General features: G+C 38.9%; 1 protein-coding gene across 4 annotated transcripts in view; it reads right to left on the reverse strand.

The window, feature by feature from the left end:
* RAPGEF5 (Rap guanine nucleotide exchange factor 5) overlaps positions 1 to 21,840 on the reverse strand; it is a 162,622-nt gene that overhangs the window by 18,282 nt on the left and 122,500 nt on the right. For 3 of the 4 annotated variants that reach the window (XM_065051278.1, XM_065051279.1, XM_065051277.1), the window contains 10 exons: positions 17,918 to 17,996; positions 15,715 to 15,859; positions 14,844 to 14,941; positions 14,040 to 14,070; positions 13,028 to 13,106; positions 9,850 to 9,999; positions 7,127 to 7,224; positions 5,246 to 5,368; positions 3,846 to 4,024; positions 459 to 549 (listed from right to left, as the gene is read on the reverse strand). In XM_065051278.1, coding sequence (XP_064907350.1) covers positions 459 to 549; positions 3,846 to 4,024; positions 5,246 to 5,368; positions 7,127 to 7,224; positions 9,850 to 9,999; positions 13,028 to 13,106; positions 14,040 to 14,070; positions 14,844 to 14,941; positions 15,715 to 15,859; positions 17,918 to 17,996 — 1,073 coding nt within the window. The remainder of the gene's footprint in view (positions 1 to 458; positions 550 to 3,845; positions 4,025 to 5,245; positions 5,369 to 7,126; positions 7,225 to 9,849; positions 10,000 to 13,027; positions 13,107 to 14,039; positions 14,071 to 14,843; positions 14,942 to 15,714; positions 15,860 to 17,917; positions 17,997 to 21,840) is intronic. The other variant, XM_065051280.1, reaches the window with a different exon arrangement.

A 21,840-nucleotide genomic window follows, 5' to 3' on the forward strand; every position in this document is an offset into this window, starting at 1 on the left:
TTCAGATGAGCAGCTGCAAAAAAGCTGATAAGGGACAATTAAAGAGGATTTATTTCTACTTTGGATTTTTTTTTTTTAATGAAATTATTCCATAATCAGGTATTGCTTGTTTGGAGCCACCTTTGTAAGACTTTCTGTTCTGACATCTACTTAAAATTACAGGATAATTTATCCAACTCGGTTTTGTGGGTTTTTGTTTGGTTGGTTTTGTTTTGTTTTTAAGGGGTAAGATCTCCTTACTTCTTATTTAAAAGCTGTAGAAGGACACATTTAGTTTTATTTGAACAGCTGTGTAGCTAAGGTTTCAGGTCACAGAGAAGTTTTTCCGACAACACTTGCTCCCTGTTTGATTTCAGCATGAAAAAACAATAATTAGAAAGAAAAGGTAATTCACTGGAATACAACCTTTGTGAGAAATGGTTTTGACAGGGGCTAAAAGATACAAAGATGCATCTTACCTCCCAGGTCTGAGACAGGCGGCTGACAGATGCAGTGTTGAGACCCATAACAATAGCAAAGAATGAATTCAAATTTCTTTGGGCTTTACAGCTGTGGAATAAAAATATGAACACTGTATTCTGAATTTTTGTACTCAGAATCAGAGATAAATGGAATGCACAGGTATCCTAGGTTACTGAGTCCCATTTCAACCCTCAGCACTAACATACAATCATCTTGCACATAATGAACTCATTAAATGTCCTCTCATGACCACCTGCAGTCTAGGTGATGGTGTCTCTAAGAAGTTTTTTAGCAAATGTTCCACTGTCTCATCAACCCTGTTGTTGGCAGGTTATTTTTTTCCCTTGGCTGTCAAAAGCAATTTTCCCTTTTCAATGTTCAAGTTACTCTCAGCTGTCCTTTACCATACAGAATAATTCCTTGACCTCTATTCTATTGCATTATAAACATTTTCATTCCCTTTTTCATCTTTTCTGTAAATTGTACATCATTGGTTCCTTCAGTTTCTCTTTGTGGTCATGGCCTGCAATCTACTTTTCCACGTTGTTATTATCCTTCATTGAATTTTTTGTAATTTATTTTAACTTTTCTCTCATGCATTTCCTTCTTACCAAGGAGATGTAGTGAGGGAAGGAGAAACATAATTACTGCTTTGGCTCTAAGTTCTTACACCTTTTTCCTGTGCAAGTATGAAACAAATACCAAATTTTTTATTTGGAACAGCATCACACTTTGTCCTTGCCTTTAATCTGTCATCTATTATCAGCAAAGGACCTCTGTCACAGTACTGTTCTTTACAATCATGCATTTATTTCTTCAGCTCAGTATTAGCATTCCCTAGCTGAATTACTTTGCATCTATCTAAATTAAATCTTATCCTACTGTTGTTTGCACATGCCACCAGACTCCTCAGATCATTCTTTTTTTTTCTATCCACCAATGCATTTGCAATCCCTCATAATTTTTATTGTATGAAAATCTGATTAATGTTCAATTTACGTATCCCTATAAATCAGTTGCAGTAACCACCGGTTCCAAAACAGGTCCCTACATAATTTCCTTGATACCTCTGTTCTTTGACATTTTACTGTATATGATCAGACCCTCCTTATTTCTAGTCCATTAGGAAATCTGAAATCCTGAAATATCAAGTAATTTTCAAACAAAAATATTCCCGTTTCTCTTGCAGATTCTTGAAGACCACTATAAACATATGTGTGCACTTGTGTGTGAGAGTGAGAATACAGTTTTAAGATAATTTTAGGCAAAAATGAATCCACTGCCTTCTGTGGGACTTATCATCAGGGAAAAGCACGTGCCAAGGCTCTCGACTGGAAAAACACCAGCACTTGTTCCAGTTTTATAAGGCTTGCACTCATCGTTGTCTACTATCTTAAGATGGTTTATTTCTCACTTCAGATGTCTTAAAGTTAATCCTAAATTTGTTGTTTAGAGCCCTTTTATCATTAAAGTCAGGCAGCTCCCAAAGGTAATTCCTTCCAAAACAGGAAAGGTGTTCAGCACAGCTTGGATAAATTGTCTGTTGGATGGGCCCATTGCTCACAGAGAACCATAGAGTGAAGGTACATCTTTTCATCTTTTACAGTCAGCCACTGCTCAGGAGGCAAGAAGGTTGCTGCTGTAATCCATTTATTCTAACCCTACATTCACCTGTTTATATAACTCCTCACGATGTCCATTTCTAACAATGTGCTAATTCATTTTCTCTATCAAATCGCTTGTATTCTATTTTAGACTAGGCCATCAACAGAAGCGCTAAGTACCCATGTTTCAAGAACTCTGTCTCTCCTTTATGTATTGCTGGACAGTGTCAAAGCCTTCCATCTTCTTCAGGTGTTCCTCAACAATGAAGCACACAACCTCTGAGAATGAGATCCTAGTGCTGGTGCTCTGCCAACAAGCTAAAGTCAGAAATACAGATTCCTGTCTGAATCTGGAAGCAGAGAACAGGGAGAAGTCAGAGCTGCTCACAGCTTCCCACCTCTCTGCCTTGGTCATAAACGAAATAGCAGGGCTGCTTGGCTTGTGCGTCATGGTCAGAGTCCTGTGCTTAGCGCACCATCCCTCCACCCTAATCAACTCTTCCAGAACTGATGTGACGTCTTCTAGAGAGCTGCTTTTCTGATTAAAAAAAAAAAAGATCTCAAGCAAACTACACACTCACTTTTTTGTGCATCCATTATTTCACAACCTACATTTTATGATGATGGATGGTTCTGCTATGCACTGGGAGAGCTTGTCTAGTGTTTACTGACAACGGTATTTAGTCTCCACAACTTTGGCTCTTCACTTAATGGAATTAATTCAAAGAGAGCAACATTTTAGTCTGGTGACAAATATATCCCTATTCATGTGGGACAGACAGGAAACTTTTATTGGAATGCAAATTACTGCTACTGTGGTACAAGTGACAGACACAGAACCAACCATTTTTGATGTAATTGGACCAAATTTTGGCCATTGATAAGGCAGAAAATGAACATATTACTGGATACCATACAACTTGCAAATGAAACCAAATCACATTTATGAGTTAGACTAGATTAGATTAGAAGAATTCATTTCATGAAAGGCACTGCTTTAGCAGAGAATAGTCCTTTCAATGTAAGTGCCTTGTAAATTAAATCAACCCAGTCGATGAAGGAACAAATTATACATTTTCCATGAACATGCATATTCAAATATTGCAGAAGACCAACAACTGGTGAGAGAGGCGAGGGGAATGGTTGCTCATATTTGAATTGCTCCATTCCCTTGGTTACCAAAATAAGGGTGACTATAGAGAAAGGAACTCTCTGTATATAGCATACATTTTTACTCTGTTCCAAGGCATAGAATAAATACCAGTACTATTTAGTAACAGACCGTCAAATCTAATAAATGAAGAACACCTCCTCCAAAAAATCAAAGAGTACTCCGCAGAGGATAACATGGGGCAACAGCTTATTGCACCCAGTTTCCCCTCTGGAGGAAGGACTTGCAAGATTATAACAGAGTTTTTTGGTTTCTGTGTAGTCTTTGGTGAACAGCTGTGTTGCTGCTCAAATAGTTTTGTAATACAGTCCTCAGGTGATCACTGCTATAAAAGGACATATCTCTGCACCATCAGGGATTTTGCAGTTGACACTGCAGACACACTGGCTGAGCTGCTGGGGAAGATTTAAGCAGCATATGCTCCACCACATCTGGTTTTGACCAGTGTTTGCTCTTATTATTTATGGAGTGTTTTATCTAAGTATGCTTACTGCACTGTTAAAACACAACAAATTGGTTTTGTTTCTTTGCTATTGCACCTACTTCTCCTTTCTCAGCAAGCACTGCATGTGACTTCAAAGATTTTTGTTGTAACTTCAGTAACTTACTGGGCCGCAATCTTGATGAACTTTTTGACTAGCTGTACACGTTTGCAGAGCTGGCTGCACAGAAGTATCTCGGTGGCAACCCAAAGCTGGACCTCATTACATCTTTGAAGCAGAAGACTGAGATTCTCGGTGTTTTCAGCACTGCCCTGTCTGCTGAACGTGAAGTATATCAGCTCTTGCTGGAAGACATTGACAACATTATTAGTGATATAAAAACCAATTTAAATGTAAATGAATTATAAATTATTTAGAAGTATGGTTTTGAAACAAGACCTGGTTACAGATGGTTATTTTTTAATTACCCATGAGCCAGTCACAAATAATTCAGGGTCAGGTATGGCTTAGCAAAGTCTAGAAGCTTATTAGGGTAGGCAGGTGGACTGGAAGTCCTGCAAGATGTATTTATCTTGTGAGATTTCCTGCAGTTCCACTTCTAGCTACAGCCAGATACAGCACATTAGCAGTCTGTGTCTTTCTGTATTTCATCACTTCTGTTCCAGTATGAAAAAGCTACTATTTCAGATCATTGTAGAATCAGAAAAATTTCCATTGAAACTTCTTTCTAAAAACAGACAAACTTTCAGGAACAGAAGTGAGTGTCAATTTCTGTGCAAAAAAACCCCAACTTGACCAGGTCTAGATGTAAAGTGTCTAACCTGAATAAAAGAACCTGAAACAAAAGATCGGGCAAAGCATCTGATGAGAAGCAAGGAAAGTTCCCATTCATGTTCTCAGAAAGCCACCGTGCTTTTCAGTGAACATTATTTTCAAGTGACATTTTGTACTGTTAAGTATGTTTTTTACTCAGCAGCTCACACCAGAACCTATTAGAGTCATTGAAACAAGCCAATGGGCACTGTAGTGGGCCATTATCCCATTTTAGAAAATCTGCCCAGTACTTTTTATCTCATTGAAGCCTAACAAGAACAGTAATGTGACCATCTAAATTGCTGAAATTGTGAATTCTTTCGTGGTTAAAGTGATATCAAGGACACCTATTTGTGGAGTCCTATATTTACTGGAACATTCTCAAGTGCAAAGGACAATTTGCATATATAACATATTCACACAGACAGTTTTCAGAGAATTATCATGCTCTTCTACCCTCTTGAGGCAAATCTCAATAAAACCCACGAGGTATACAGGAAACATATGAGATGCCCCAGCACAGGGAAGTTGCAAACCTTTGATAATTTTTTTCAGTATCAAGGATTGTAACACATCATTTGGGTTTGATTCAATGCCACCACTACTGAGAGCTGCCAAACCATACTGTCACCATAATGAACTGAGAACCAAGGAATAAGGATGCTCCAAAATGCTGGTGCAACATCAGGACATCATAACAGCACAATGCTGCATGAAAGCAATACATGGAAAGTGGACGTGGTGCTTCTTACCTCATGGATTGCATTGAAGAGGCTCCAGTCAAAGTTTGTTAGCTCTAAGGCAAGATCCCAGGTGTTGATTCCCAAAATTCTCACGGACCTTTGTTGCAATTCCTCGTTTTCAGCAAATGGGTTCTAAATCAATAACCAAGAGTAAAAATTCCTAAGCAAATGCCAAAAGTTCTGCAATGAAACAGCTACTGGACCAAGATACACACCGGAGCTGAGTAAGTAATCTTCTCTAAGTGCACTCTGAGGGTTTTTTCCCCCCACTAATCAAAACCAAGGAGTTACAGACTATTGAATAAATAGCTTGAAAAAGGAAATGGGTCAATGGGATCAATGACTTCCTATTGCATTAGGCTTCTCCTTCTGTCTCTCTCTAAACCTTGAGTATAAAACAATGAACAAGCAGACAGCATAATGAAAATAAAATCCCTGAAGCCACTAGAAAATAAAATCTAAATTAAGACACCAGAAAATTTTTGTATTATAAGATAAAGGAATAATTCTGCAAACACACTGGATTTAGAATAAATACACGCAACTTTCCCACCAATCCATCTTTACGAATAACATAAATCCATCCATTTAATGATTAACTTACTCCAAATGCAATCACCAACAAACAGGAAAATACTGTGGGTCCTGATTCATAAAAGTTATTTAGCATATTACTGTGGAGGGCACTGGTACTGCTGGTATTAAGGGTCATTTGACATTTCCATTATTAGCTCGGATTTTCAAAGGTTTGTATATCTCTTAGGTTCTTTTTACCTCATCAGGCTGAAACTTGGCACATGAACCATCTGCCAAGATGAAAGATTATTCTTATCAGCTAAGTCATTACTTTGGTGCTATATTTCTGACAGTTCCAGCAAGTTTTGCAATTTTTATTATGTAACTAATGAAACTAGATTGGCTGTCACCTGTCTGCACTGGAAACCTTCCCTTAATATTCACATTTTTAGGGTTGGCTAGAACATCAGAGATAATGGGGATGACAGATTACAATGATAGCGGCGTGTCAGCTCTTTGGGACACACTGATCCAACGAAATGTAAATAGACATTTCTCATCCCCAGGATGAATGCACAGATCCTAGTGGTACTGACAACATGTAAAAGCCAGTTGCAATACTGTTCTGTGCTTTCCTGGAAACATCTGTGTAATTAGCAGAAAACTATTGAAAGAGCAATTCTGCGAGTGCCTGACTGTTCCTGTCTCTCTGAGGTTTTGGGAAATCACAGGGGGAGAGGGAGTTTGTAATCCCGGTTTCTGAGGACAGAGGGAATGAGAGAAACCTGCTGCCCTTAGACCGGCTCCCCTCCCCAGTACCAGCGAGGGGATGGAAAGACAGACAGACAGAAGAGGAGATACCACCAGCCATATATACAAGCCACAGACTAACCATGCAGCTCCCACAACACCGGGGTCACACTGATGCTCAGTAGTTTTGGTAGAACCCATGAGACATCTATTTCTACATAATTCCACCGTGTTTGTCTGTGACCTTGTATGACTATGCATCAGCCACTTTAAGTGCTATAGAAGCACAAGGGGAAAAAAAAGTTACACGGGACCTGATTAATCCTCATCCCATCCAGTCCTGTACAAGCACAAGTCAGCTTTTCCAAGCTTATGTAGATTGAAAGATTTAAGCTGTACAGAAGCTTTGGTCTGTTTGAAATTGATGAACAAATTCCATTACTGTTCAGTCAAATAACTGCTGTTAATGCAAGATTTTTTCCTAGGTACAGAGCAGCTCAGTAAGCTTTACTAAGGAAGCAAAAGAAAAATTCAGTATTCAAAAAGCCCTCTAAGAGAAATATTAAGTTATTGATCTGGAGTCAGGCAAATAAAAAATGGGAAGTATAAAATACACATCCTTACCAGAGAATCAGTCAGATCTTTTCGGTAGACAAACATACGACTGGATGACTCGAAAGATTTTGAGATAGCCAGGTCATGCGGCTGTAGTTCATGTTTTTCTATAAAGACAGAAAACAAAATACAGAAGCTTCAGAAAAGGAGTGAAAGTTGTATATAGATATGAGAAAAATATTTCAAATACATTTGTAAAGACATGTCAATTTAGAATCTAAGTAAGCATCAAACCCAGCCCCTACGTATATGCCAAGCATGGGATCATCATCTCACACTATTCAGGCACAATAAAGGTGAGATGTCTCATGCTGGACTAGTGAACAAAAACTTCCAGCATCTGCTTTCAACTTGGACTTCACAGGGACGGAACAGAAAGAAACCCTTGAACCATCTAGTCTAACCTCCTATGCACTACAGAACATTTCATTTCAATCCAGTGTATCTACGGTAAATCTAGTGACTTTTGTTAAAGCAAAGTGCATCAGCCTCCAGAGACTGAGTTGCTGTGTGTCACAGGCAGACAAGAGAAGGGGTGGAGATGTCATCAGTAGCCATGGCCAGTCAACAGGAAAAGAGGTTTAAAGGATGTCAGCTACATAAAATTGAGCCCATGGAGCACAGCCGAAGAGTCCTCAAGAGTACCATATTTACAGAAACTCCTCTAGACCTAAAGTAATTCATTTAGAAAACATTTGAGTAAAAGAGCAGGACACACCAAACCAGAAACAAAGAAAAAAGAACTTTTTTTTTTTTTTTTTCCACTCCAGAGAACTGGTTCAGCTCTGGGCGATCTTGGATGTATCAGGGAAAGGTGTGAGGAAAAATAAAGTAAAAACCTTGAACAGAGCTAAAAAAATTGTCCTGGGAAAACTGTATCCTGACTCAAAGTAATCTTCTAGAGACCTGACACACGAGACTTGATTACAGTGACTGTATTAGCGTAGACCCAAAAGCACCATAAGCATGTTCACAGCTACCTTGGACTTTTCATTGCCCATGAGGGAGGAGTAGGACCAGGTGGAGTCTGACAACCAAGCATAGTCTCAAACTGTCTGTTTTCCCTTTTATCTATGCTCATATTGACACCAGCTACATTTAAGTTGAGCTACCAGTGTGCTTTTTCAAGGAAATTTTAACTGAAAAGAGCTTGCTTGTTCATTTCAGGAGTACACTAAAAACACATTCTCCAACGCTCACAGTGCTGCCCTCCAAGTGGATGGCAGAGGACAGTTCTGAGTCATGAAAACAGGAAGAAAAAAATTGCTCACAGCACAAGTAACAATGGATAAGAACAAGGATACTGAAATTGTGGTAACTCAAATTAATTCAGGCAACGTGAATAAATAATATTTTGGGGGTTACAATGGCCATGTACAAATTACAGTCCTGTTGTACCTGAATTTTAATTATTGTTTCTTATTGAACAGCCAAGTGGCAAACACTTATATTCTGTGGCTTTCTCAAGAACCAATGTGGTCTAGAGATAATACTGTGTTTCGTTATTTATGAATTGTTGGTTTTCCTTAGCTAAGTAGGCAATTAGCACCAGATTTATTGCTATCAGAGAAAAACTTGCCCTGCTCTTGAACAGAAGCACAAGACCTGAAAAAACAACAGCAGCACAGTGATTTTGTAGTGCTGCAAAATGCACTGGAGGCAAGTATGGGCACACACAGGGGTAAAATGAGCATGCCTGTAAAAGATGTAACCCATCCGGCCAGGGCGCCCACGTGCAATGCTCCTGTGTGGCCACTCCAAGCCCAGGCTCTCAACAGCTGGTACAGGGCACTGTCTCCCTGCCACCCACACCAGTGCCCTGCAAAAAAATGGTTATTTAACTGAGCTCGGTGTGGGAGAGAAAAATGTGACCTTCGATTTCTGAATCAAATAAATAAAATGAACAAGCCAGCTTTTGTCTGTATTTCATTTAACTAGACTGACAAAGTAGTAAGAATGAGTGCCATATCTGTAAGGGTGAAGTCTTTGTCTCACGGGATCCACATCAACTCATGTTATCAGAGAATTTAACCAAGATATTCTAACTCTTAGACCTTTTTTGTAGATCCAGTTAAATTGCCTCCTTTATATTCCCTAAGAGCCAAAAGGCATCACAATGAGCAAAACAATCTGGCTGAAAACCAGGTTTAGCCAGTCCACAGTATCAGTCCATGGTCGATCTGGTCTTCCTTGATAAACACAAGAAGCCTTTCTGTTCAATGAGAAACACTGAAATAATACGCAAAGAAAAACTGCTTACAAAATATCACTTAGATTTCTCTCAGTATCTCATCTGTGCAAATACATGTCTTCCTCCTTTTTGCCGGAGAATATTCATTACCCATGCTGGAAAAGAGGAAACAGCCACGCATACAGTATTTGTTATCTCCTTTTATATTTTTAAAGCAAACCATGCCTCATTGCCTTCCAAATTAATTTAAATGCAAAAATAGGAGATTTATCTCTGAGGAAAAAATAAAATCTTGCAATACTGCTGGAGACTGAGAGTCCTTTGCACTCCTTTCCCAGTGAGGAGATGCCACATCTGATGGTACCCAAGAATGAGCTGTTGCCATGGAAACAACTCTCTGAGAAGCAGCTCCTCATTGTTTCCATGGTCATCCAGCTGTGGGCCCGCACAGGAACAGCTGTATCCTTGCAACAGAAAATGTCAGCCCTTCCTTACGTGATGCACTAAAAGCCAAGTAATCAGATGAAGGGAAGTTATTTACCGCCAGCAAATGTGACTGTCACCAGCGCCAACTCCTCCTCAGGGTACTGGATCTTTTCTGCTACAATCTTCAGTATCTCCTGAGCTGAAGTGGATACTTGAGCTTTCACACTGACATAGGAGTGCTCTGTTATATACACGCGGCAGAAAACTGCACAAAGGAAAAAAAAACACACTCAGCAATAGGCAGAGAGACCTGAACAGAACAGGGGAGAATCTAACAGACCCCATCATGGCAGTACCTCGGCTGCTGCAGCTGCTGCTGCACCCTGACCTACAGGGACATGCAACTACTTGTAAACATCACCATTTTCTACCTTCTCACCTCCTCTCCCTGGGAAATGAGAGGGCCAAGCAAATGGAAACAGAGACCTCCATGGCTGCATTTCAGCAATACCTATTTAAGACTTCCCACAGTGAAGATCTGCCACAGACAACCTCCTCTGCTGCCTATCTGCTTTACAAATTTAGCTCTTGCTGTCTTTTCTCCCTTAATTTTACATTCAGATAAATCACTGTCCTTTCAGTATATTTCATATCTGCTGCAGAAATTACTTTGGACCTTCACTTCCACCTGGAACAGGAGGAGGCTTCATAAGAACAGCACTCCCTCTACCTTATCTGTCTAGACATCTATTGCATTGCCAGGGTATTTTTGCACTATCAGAGGCTGCCTAAACAGCCATGCAATTAATTCTGACATCTCTTTCCCTGAATCACTTGCAGCACACATAAAAGAGACTGGTTTGGAGAAATTCCCTGGGTTCATAACTTCCACTGAAGTCCATGAGTTGGTTCAGCTCTGGGAGGGAGATTCCCAGCAGTAATGCTGCGGTCAGCTCAGGTAAAACTTTGGTTCTGCCAGAAAAAGATTTATGTTTCGCTCCCTCTGCTTGCTAGAATTTTAGGTTTACATCTTTTGCCAACTTGGCCGTAGCTAGTTCTTTGAAATACAGCTGCCATACTTTAAAGGGAAGAAACAGAGCTGCAGATTTGCAGAAGTATTTCAAAAATTACTACATCTGCTAATAAGAATCACCACAACTCATGGTTTCATTCTCACTTCAGTGCTTAATTAAACTTCCCAATTCTTTCTACTCTAGCACTTCTTATGGCAGACGGGCTGCTACCATGTCAGTATAAGACAAAACTTTTCTTCTCCAGAAATGCTGGGTTTTTCTAATTATTTTTATTGACAGCTGTATGTAGCAATAGCTCTTTGCTTGTTCTAAAAATCTTCATGGCTTCAGGGCACTTTCATCAAATGAGATCATGCCAGAAGCGGTTAAGAACTCTGTCCTCAGGAATATCTGTGTGTGTGTGTGTGGTAGTAAAGAAAAAATGAAGATGAGAACGAAGGAGGAACTTAACACTTAACCTTGGGGAAGAAATGTAATTTGGTTTTATAATTTTTTCTTAACCTGCCTCTGCTGACAGACAGTAAATCAAATGCTGATCCTATGGCAGAATTTCTTTTCAGACTGAATATAACTCATGAAAAGATAAAGACATCAAATTGCATTCTAAACTACTAGGTAGGAAAATAAATTTTAAAAAATCTGACAGAAATATTTGGCCTCCATACGCAGCATGCTATGCAACTTGTCTACAGTGGTTTGACATCTCCCCCTCTCTGTTATTTGGGAGGAGAAGATGACACCGATATGTTAATTTATAACTGGGCTACTAACATATCCTTTAACATTGAACTAAACCAACCCACAGGTCAGATCCTCAAGCACAACCACCATACTGGTCACACTGATTCTCCCAAAGCCTGCTCCTGCTCCCCCATGCACCTTTCAAATGTCCTGGCTCTAGTGTCTATTGCTACGGACCATGTCATTTCTTCCAGGAGACTCAGCTACCTCCCTGTGAGGTGCAGGAGCGAATGCCTGTAGGAGGAAGCATCCATAGGCTGTAGGTCAGCCTGATAATGCTTGCATTAGGAGATAAAATGCCTCTGGTCAAGTGACATGGTGAGCCTTGTACAGACCCATCCTCCACAAGTACCACCAGTCAGCAGCACTCCAACACACTTAGATGTCCAATCTCAGCACCTGTCTATCTTCCCCACAACTCCACCTTTCCTATTTCATTCCATCAATCCCATCGTATTCCATGGCTCATGCTCTCAACGAGAGAGATAAAAGCAATTTAACCCAGTCATGGCTGGCCTTGCTGGGTCCTGCCCTTTCTGTCCCCACAGCTATGCAGTCTGTTCCCTCTCTGGTGCCAGCAAACTTCCCTCCCCATTCACCCATGAGCTGTTTCTGACTTCTTAGTGAAGAAGGAGGAGGGTGGGGGTTCTCATCCAGAAATGATATTTTTAGAAGCAGCCTTAATAACATAAACCTCAAACAAATTCATATTTGAAGCATGGAAAAAGGGTATCTATCAGCAGCATGTATTGAGCAGAAAGACTTGGCATTGAAGGAGCTCCATTTTTATTCTGTCACAAATGAGCACTAAAAATAACCTGACTCCAAGTGAACTCCTGGAGATTTGTTCCCAGTGAGAAATGAAGACATATCGTCCAAGGGTGAGACTTCCAGGTAGAAGGTCCTCCTGCCTGTTCTCTGCTTGTGTACACGGTGTTATCCTCCTCTCTGCCTCCTTTCCCGTACCAGCATTACAGAAGGGTGACAGCCTCACTTGTGTTATTGCAGAAGTAGCAAGGAAGGGAAACTGCATTTTGAAATGGTTGACATCAAAGTGAAGAGACACCTTGCACTCCACATGAAGACGTTCTCAGGGAGAGAAGGAACTAAGGCAAACTCCCAGAGTCAGCAGACCCTGGCCTGTTTCATGTGTCAGACTTACTCATTCACTTTTTGCAACCAAGATCTAGGTCAAGAGATCGAGAGCAGGAAATAGAGCAGGAGTAACGCCTGGCGAGGCTGCTAGCACTCCTGGATGCACACAGCTCTGCTACAGGGCTGCTGGAGGAACCCAATGGGGCCAAAAAGCCCTTGAGATGCCGTGTCACTCTTGAACCCCTGCAGAGTAGGAGGTGGAAAGGTAACCTTACACAAGTCAAATCTCTCTATTTTTATGGCCCTAAGGTCCTGTTCAGAAGCCATACGTCAGTTAAAAAAAAAAATTACATTATGAGCAGCCTTTGAGTAACAATTTTGCAGTTTTGAAGTTTTTTTCTGCACTCTTTTAAATATACTTACTTTCTTCTGTTTCATTCATGGTTCCTTTGTGCTGCAGCCAGTTCTCCTTTACACTGAACTGGTGGAAAAATGTTTTATTCTGTGAGGTAGTGTGAGAGAGAGAAGAGAAAAAAAAAAAGAGAAAGCAGTGACTCTCTGCATCCTTGCCCTTTACAAAGCAGTAATTCACACAACACAGCATTCAGCCCATACATCTGGCCAAAAAGGTTTTAGTTCTTAGGAAATCCACCCACCCTTTCTTGGATCAGTGCCTTACTAAATAATGACCCGGGTGGGGATTTTGGAGGAAGCAGGACATGCCTAGGCTGAGCAGCCTGAGTGATTCAAGGTTCTCTGTAGCCATGTGCAAGTCCATATCCTATACATTTATTCTTATATACGTCTCCTATGTACCAATCAGCCTATTTAGCAATTTCAGTACAATCTCATGTTCTGCCTTCCACATTTCTGCAGTAATATTTTAAGCTTATTACACACTTCAGCTTCATCCCAGTAAATTTGAAGAACACAGCAATTCACCTCTGTGCAGTCTGTACGCCAACTTTCTCTGGCTGCATCTTCTCCCTCTGGTTAAATAGACAGATTCATGTTTCTCTCTTTCTTTCTCTGTCCCTGTCACAACATATTCCCCCTTTGCTGTGTCTGTTTGGCATCTGTAGTCCATGCCTGTGCTCAGCCTGGTTTGCCCAGGTTGCTACATCTCTCCAGCCCAGTGGGGACATGCTCCCAGGGCTCTCCTGAACTCTGACATCTCAGAGCGTCTTGTTAAGATGCTAATACAGTCACAGCCACTGCAGGTCAGCTCACGCAGCTGATCTGCAGGCTGCGCTGGCAGGAAAAAAAAATCCTTAAGCAATGTTGCAAGCCTAACCTCACTGATGTATCCTGTCATGTGTTTGGCCGCCAGTCACTTTCAATTGACAAACCAAGAAAAAAAGAGTAAAGTGCAGAGGGAGAAAGAAAGTGAGATGATGAGTTAGCTAGCAACCTGCAACAATCAGGCTTGCCTTACCTTTCGGTGAGGTGAATACTCATCTACAGTGCTGAAACAAAAAGGAAAATCCAAATTATTATTTCAAGCCAAAGATTAGGAAGTTTTAGCTGCTATAAAGTTTACAACATCAGAAAGTTTTTAACATTAAATGGTCACCATAAAATGGCTGTAGAGCTTCTCCAGGGAAAGCTAAGAGTGCTTGGCTCAGACAGAAGATGATTCTGTCACACCCACAATTGATGTAATGAAAAGAAATGCTGCCAACCCACAAGCTGCTGGAGAACATGGACACAGCTCCAGCCCCCAGGGTAAGCAGTCAGGGTGACCCTGGGGGACACAGATCCTTCCACTTCCCCAACAGCCAAACCAAATAAACAAACTCCACTTGTTGAAAAAACATGCCAAGGAAATATCTTTTACAAATACCATAATTATTATTAAAATAACACGGAGGTGACTACTGCAAAGGAGACCTGCTTCTCAGTACTGCAGATTGCAGAGAGAGAATGATGAATGTGTCGTCTGAGATCACAGACTGCAGCTTCTGAGGGAAATTTTGCTGGCTTTTCCACAAAGTATCACTCTACTCACAAGTCATACCAATCAAAATTGATGGGAGTGACTGCTGAATCACACACATCATCCAACAAACATGAGTGAAGACTGAATAATCTAGTTTTATTTTAAAGAAGAGATAATTTGTAAAAATGAATATAGTACTTGTATCACTCATCACTTTACTGAATTACAGCAAGATGACAAGAAAAACAAATTATACCCTAAACAGAAGGAGAATTGATGACAAATACAATCAATACTTACTGACGACGATGCATCCCAAGTATCTTCTGAAATTCTTTCAATTCCTTCTCAAGAATGGGAAATTCGTATACATCATCTAACACATTTCTGTATATCGTCTACAAAATAAAACAGTATCTGCAAACATCTGATAACTCAAACATAAACCTACAGCATCACGTCAGTGGTATAAATCAATTCAGGCACTAGGATACTAAAGTAAATTTCATCATTATATTTATGCAACACCCATAAGGAGAGTGCTTCTGTTTAAATTTCCAGGCTGGTCAATATTCAGGTTGTCTTTGCCAAAACAAGGGAATTACAAAAGCTTTTGGAACAAATTCAGAACAATCAGAAGATCCTTGCTAATAAGTAAAGGCATAATTTTATTTATTAAAAACATGTTAAAGCTGTGCTGCTCTCCACATGCACCTGACGAACACTATGGATAGCACTCCACTCCTCAGTCAAAGTAGCATCTCTTACAAGGATCTCAAAAGTCTCTTTTCATCCATGATCTTCTGGATACCAACTATAGTCCCTGTTCTGGCAGACATGACCAGTGTGTCCAAGGAACCTTCACATCTTAGTAGTTCTATTTCTCACCTTCCTAACTTTTCCCATCTTCTAGAGAGCATGGAGTTCTATAAGTTCCATATCTGAAAGTAACGTTCTTGACATTGAATGTACTGACATTAGAGGTTTTCTGTCCAAACTGACTATCTCTAAGGCATTCAAGGAAGACACATGTAAATCATTTTATATTACAGATTTCTCAGAGAAAATTTAAGTGTGAAAAATCATGTTTTATAGATTTTGCAGTTGGGGCTTTTTAGACACAGTATGATAATAAAACAGTGGTGAAATGCATAAGAAAGTGTTTCAATACCTTTAAAAATTGTTTTAAATGCTCATCTTCATGTAACCAGTCTTTGTAGAGAGAAGTCCACTGAGACACCAAATGCAAGACTTTTCGTTTCCTGCAAGATACATCAGAGTCGTCTTCTTTCCCTTGGTGATTCTTAGCACAATAGGTACGGGAGGTTAAGGAACAAATACTGTGGTTTCACTGAAACTTCAAAATTAAGTGATGGAAAAGACTTTGCAACCATTTTGTTGGCTAATGAAAGATTTTTTTAATACATTGCTCAGTTTTAAATGTTTTATCCCTTGTGCAGCTTTAGGAGTTTCATCATCTTTTTTGGAATGAAATGCTCAGTAATAGAAATGTCAGTTCATCCTCTGTACCAACAGGATTTTTTTCCTTTATAGATTAGAGAGGCAAGTCTGTAAAAGCAAAATCAATTCAAAAGGAATTATACAATGTTGAGTCACATTTTTTCAGCAGAACTGGGAATGAACCTTTGTCCTGCACACAGATGCCAACATGAGTGTCTGTGGGAAGGAGGACAATGCATCATTAACAACAACAAAAAACCCACGCAGAGGAAGGCAGTTTCTTTTTTCTTGCACAAATTACACTATCTGCAGAAATAACACTATTAAAATAAAAAAAAGAAGGTGAAAGAATCTATTTTCACCATTGTTCTCTTTTCACAAATCAGAAACGCCAAATGACAGAAGATACCCACTCTGTACATTGTTCCTGTCCCTTCACTATTCTTTCTTTCATAAGGTGAAAAGATGATGTTTTCAACAAAAAAGGTAAAGAGGAAAAAAAAAAAAAAAGAAAAAAAAAAGAAAAGCAAGTTAATGTTACAGTACAAGTTCAATCAAACAATACTCCATAGCTTATGGAAGTAATTGGAAATAGAAGAAAACCTTTCTTTTATTTCAGAAGGAGTTAGACTTCTATAATGTATCACACAACAAAAAGGAGCAGAGACTGTAAAATACTTGTTCTTCATTTTTAACATATTCTGAAATGTATTACACAGATATATGTATTCTAAGAATTAACATACAGGTCTGGATAGGTTTTAACCCCATTTCAAATGTTATTTGGTAAATGTAATAAAGATTTGTATAGCTTTAGACAAAACCAGAAGAGATGAGATTGCACTGCTGCAATGAGTTAGACATCTGTTTCAATACACCTTTCAAGCATTCTCATGAAGTATGCACATACACATATGCATATGTTTTGGACACAGGCTTATTCAGAAGTAGCTTTACCTTTGCACATTCAATCTCAGAACAGGAATTTTCTGTTTATTGATTCCCCAACTATGCAAATTATAAATGTTTTAATAGGTGAATATATATGTATATATATATCTACATATATATATAGGCACATGCCAGTTAGGGATGTCTCACATCCGGGTTTTAGTTTAATGCTTCCAGGTTTAATCTTTTCCACCACAACCTATTTGAATTAAGAAAACAATATAAACTGAACTTTGGGAAGCTACAGATTTGAACCGAATTCCAGGCACCACAAAATCTTGTAAAATTGGACTGGAGAAAAAGAGACCTTAGAAGATCAGCTAAACTAATCCATCCAAGTCAACCCTACAAGAGGAATATACCCTATGTTATCCTTGGAATATATTTTCTAGTTTCTTCTTAATTTTCTCCAGTATCAGAGATTCTACTGTCTCACGCATTTTCCACTCCCGTGTTTATTTTCTTAATGGCAAAAAAAATTCTAGTATCTAACATTAATCTGTCTTAGAACAATTTAATCTCACTGCCTCTTGTCCCATTGGGCATGGATATGGGCACAGATTCTTCCTTTCCCCTTCAGGTACCTGAAAGACTGTTCCATTTATAGTTTCCCTTTTTTCAGTAGAACAATCCCAATTGTTTCAATCTTCTTCTTTTTTTTTTTTTTTTTTGAGAATATGGATAATTCCAATTGCTCTCTTCCCAAGTTTCTCCTATTTGTTGAGGCATTTCTTGAGGTGTGATGCAAAAATCTCAGGTGCAGTCCACCTTCTATGCATGTCATAGTAATGCAACTTCAAAATAATAATGGAGAGTTGTATTTCAATAATATCAATAATGCAAAAAGCAAAACTAATTATCCTGGGTGTGCAACTTACAATATTTGATATAAGGCTTGACAATACATAAACTTAGGTGTAACTGTGTGACCCCTGTTAGTACAACACTTAACAAAAGGATATTGTCTCAGAAGAGCCTGGCACAAGTCATCAGTCGTCATGAAGACTGTGTACGTGAGAAGGAAGTCATCCAGGAGAGTTTCTGCAGAGGAAGGCAAAAAAGCCCAAGGTAGAACATATTACTGAGGAGGAAAAGAGTATATACTCCATTTATTGTGCATGGCAGGAATAGGATTCCCCTCCCCATTCCAAGTCCAAAACAGAAAGAATGCATCTAAATTTAAGTTTCAAACAGTTCCCAACATGTTGCCACTGCAAAGATCAGATTCTTATTTAACAAGTACATTCTCAGCTCTCAAAGAACCAACAAGTAGGAATTATGCACAAAATAAGCCACAGTTCAGGAATCAATAAGAAAGAGTCCTTATCATGAGCACCACCATTCTGGTTGGCTCTGCTGCATGCAAAGCATCCTCTCCACCACCTAAGCTATTCTGGAAATGCAGAAAAGCTTTTCATAACAGGAGAGAGAAATGTGTGATTGCCAGGTACTGTAGTTAATGTTTACGCACAGTAGTTGAGATGCATTAAATACATATATTCAAATCTTTAGATAGTCTTGTGGGCATCACTGTAAGTGCTAAGAAGTTTTCTCTAAGGTTTCTTTAATTACATTATGGAAGGTGTTCTCTCAATCTCGTTTCTATCAGTGTTCAAAGACAGACTGAAAGTACTTTCTGACAGACCGTATCTACCCACTGCAATTGTGGCACCTCAGGTTGTCAGGATGAACAGAACTGCCAGTGTGGACCTCAGTGAAACTTTCTCATCCTTATTCCCATGCCACACTAGTTTCAGGTTTTTTCCAAACCTTTACAGCACACAGGAGGGAGGCTGAAAAGATTGTGTCTGCTCTAGAATGAGAGGGCTCAGGGGTAACCTTGTGGTGATCTTTAACAACCCAACAGCAGAGTAAAGATAAGACCCAGCCAGACTTTTCCTGAAGGTGTGCAGCAAAATGATAAGGGACAAACATCAGAGATCACAACAAGGGAAAACTTGTCTAGATACAAGGGATCTTTTTTTTCTCCTGTGAGGATGCTCAACCACTAGGACAGGTTGCCTAGACAGACTTCAGAATCTCCAACATCAGGTACATTCAGGGCTTGCCTGGACAAAGCACTGGGCATCCTGGTCTTACTAGAATTGCTTTGAGAAGAGGTTGGACCAGATGCCTTCACAGATCACTTCCAATTGAAATTATTCTACAATTCTTTACAAATTTGCTTCCAATTTTAGTAAATTACTCATATATTATGTGTGATCTAGGAATAAATTTGGTTTTGGTTCACGAACAACAAAATCTCCAGTTTTCTGCAGATATGAGAATTACATTGGTCAACACCAAAATAAAAATGTTTGTATTTGGCTTTTTGTGTTTTTTCTTCCCAAAATGGTAAGATTTTTCTCAAGTTTTGAGGAGTTTGTGTTCACCGCATTTCTTTGAATTCCAGCAAATACACTGTGTTTTCTTTAAGAAGAAAACAGGTCAGCACACCTGCTTTATGAGATAAGAACAGGAACATGGAGTGGCTGAACAGTAACAGAAGTAATTCCAGTTATATTGCATAGCAAAAAACACTTCACCAGTGTAACTAGTTGTTACTAGTTAGCACCCGTTCTCCAGTTGTGATTTAAGTGGTGGATTTACAACGATAAAGATTAAGGGTCGAAACATACTTCATATGAAAAAGGGTGAGTCCTGATCCTGATTTTCTCACTATTTGTTTGTGATCTGCGACAGCCCAAGCTCCTGCCTGTGTATGTTGTGCAGCTGAGAGCATCCCAGCAGCTTTTCACACCAAGGCTGCAATTTCACCATAATTTAGAACAATTTCTGTTACAGCTGCCTTGGACCTCCTCGTCAGGAAATTACTGACCCCAAAGCTGTGGTGCAGGATAGCAATAAGAATTAATCCATATATCATTGAAAGCCAAATATCATGTGGATAGCACATGGATGGATAGCTAATGACACCTCACCCTGTGAGCATGAGATTCAGAATAACTCCATTGTCTTAAAAAAAAAAACAAAAAACAACTAGTTAGATCAATGCATTTAGCACAGCTGTTCTAGAAAGAATCCTGATCTGAAGACAAACAGTAAAACCCCTTGCATTCAGAAACTAAACAATTAAATTCTTTATATTTCACCAACTTTGTTAAACATGGTGGAAAGTATTATCTCCATATAAAAAGAATATTTTGTCTCAGTCAATGAAAAGACATTGTGAACAGCTTGTCCTCTATCTGAAAGGTCACCTATTCATTCTGTTGCACATCTTTTGGATGATACAATGCAGCTATTAAAGTTGGAGGTTTCACAAACATTTATTTGGAAACTGCTGTTCTTGGAGTCAACAACCACATTTTAGTTCTTGACAAAACTATGTGACTGTGCAGTGATCCTCATGAAGTCAAAGATAAATTGACAACCAATTATTTCCACAACTTTCTACCTTGTATAGGTGATATCTAAGTTTCAAGAATATATAGCTGTGTGTACTAGCTGAAGCAAAACAGGAATGCTTATCAATGAACCTCTGCAGTTGTTTAAAATAGTGTAACTTTATCATACTAATTGCTGTTGAAATGCCAATTTAAAAGTTTATTTTTAATACCTGATCATCTGTTTTCCAGATGTCTACCTTCAATTCTTTCAGCACCCCAATGTGTTGGAGTGGGAAGAAAGCTTGGTTTGCTATGATTTGAGTTTTTTGCTTAAACTGTTTTTTTTCCTTGCAAAAACTATGCTACAGATATTACTAATGCAATTCTCTCAAAAATTAGTGAAGGGAAGATTAAAATTGTGTGTTTGTTCAGATATCTTACAACTGATTCTAAGCTCTCTGTTCATCTCCCTCTCTGCATGCTCAATCACACACCTCTCTATTCACAGTCTTTGGCTTCTAACCTTATCAAAACAAAGTATATCACTCAGCCAATTTAGCCGTGCTTGTGTATAAAGAGTGATTTTTTTTTTCTTCTAAGTGCAGAGGAAATGCTAAAAGAAGAAGACAAGTTCACCAATTATGATTCCTGTAGCTTCAATATAGTCTAGATCTCTTCAAATTGCCTCTAAACTTGTTTAGAAAAGTAAACCCTAAAGGAATGTTTTGAACAAAAAAGTCTGGATTCTACATGTAGTCCATTAATAGCATCACTCATCCGTTAAATTACTTTAACAAGTAAGCAACGAAAGTGCTTTTGCTAGATTAAATATCTTTTATCAGACGTCACCTAAATACTTTACAGTAATATTCATATTTTAAAATGCCTGCAACCAGCTTATACGTATTACCCTGAAGCCCTACTGTTCACTGTAACTATCTTCTGTATTTTCTTCCTAAATGCACTGTAATTTAAAATCATTCCAGAATGCTTTTCCATGCCATAGCCAGGTCATAAAGCCTAGGGGTGTATCAGTTCTTCAGAAATAATTTGTTAAAAACAAACAAACAAACAAACAATTGCACACTTCTCAGGTACTTTTGGCCATTAATACATATCCACAAATAATGATTTGCTGTTCCTAACATGCAAACCAAAAGGCTAAGCATGAGAGAATTTATTCACAGTAAATTATTTATTTTGTGTTACTAATGGCCACTAAGAGCAGTATATTTGAATAAAGAAGGGCTCTAAGTGTACAAGTTGGGTTGATAATTATGAACAAAAGTATTTCTGGGGTTTTTATGTTTGGTCACAATTGATTTAAGAGTTAAAAAAAAAAAAAAATACGGGCCATTCCAGTTAAATCATTAATTATTTACAGTACACAGTATCCCCACTCAGAATGGCAGTGAAATGCATACCTCTGTTTTTAAATTTTACTCTGTGCCCCAGTTTCTGCATAAATTTGTGACCATCTTTCCCATTATTTCCATAGAATAAGTTTTCCTAGTATTTGTAGCAAACAGGGAGAA

This window comes from Columba livia, chromosome 2, assembly GCF_036013475.1.
Source record: "Columba livia isolate bColLiv1 breed racing homer chromosome 2, bColLiv1.pat.W.v2, whole genome shotgun sequence".
In the NCBI taxonomy this organism is placed as follows: Eukaryota; Metazoa; Chordata; class Aves; order Columbiformes; family Columbidae; genus Columba; species Columba livia.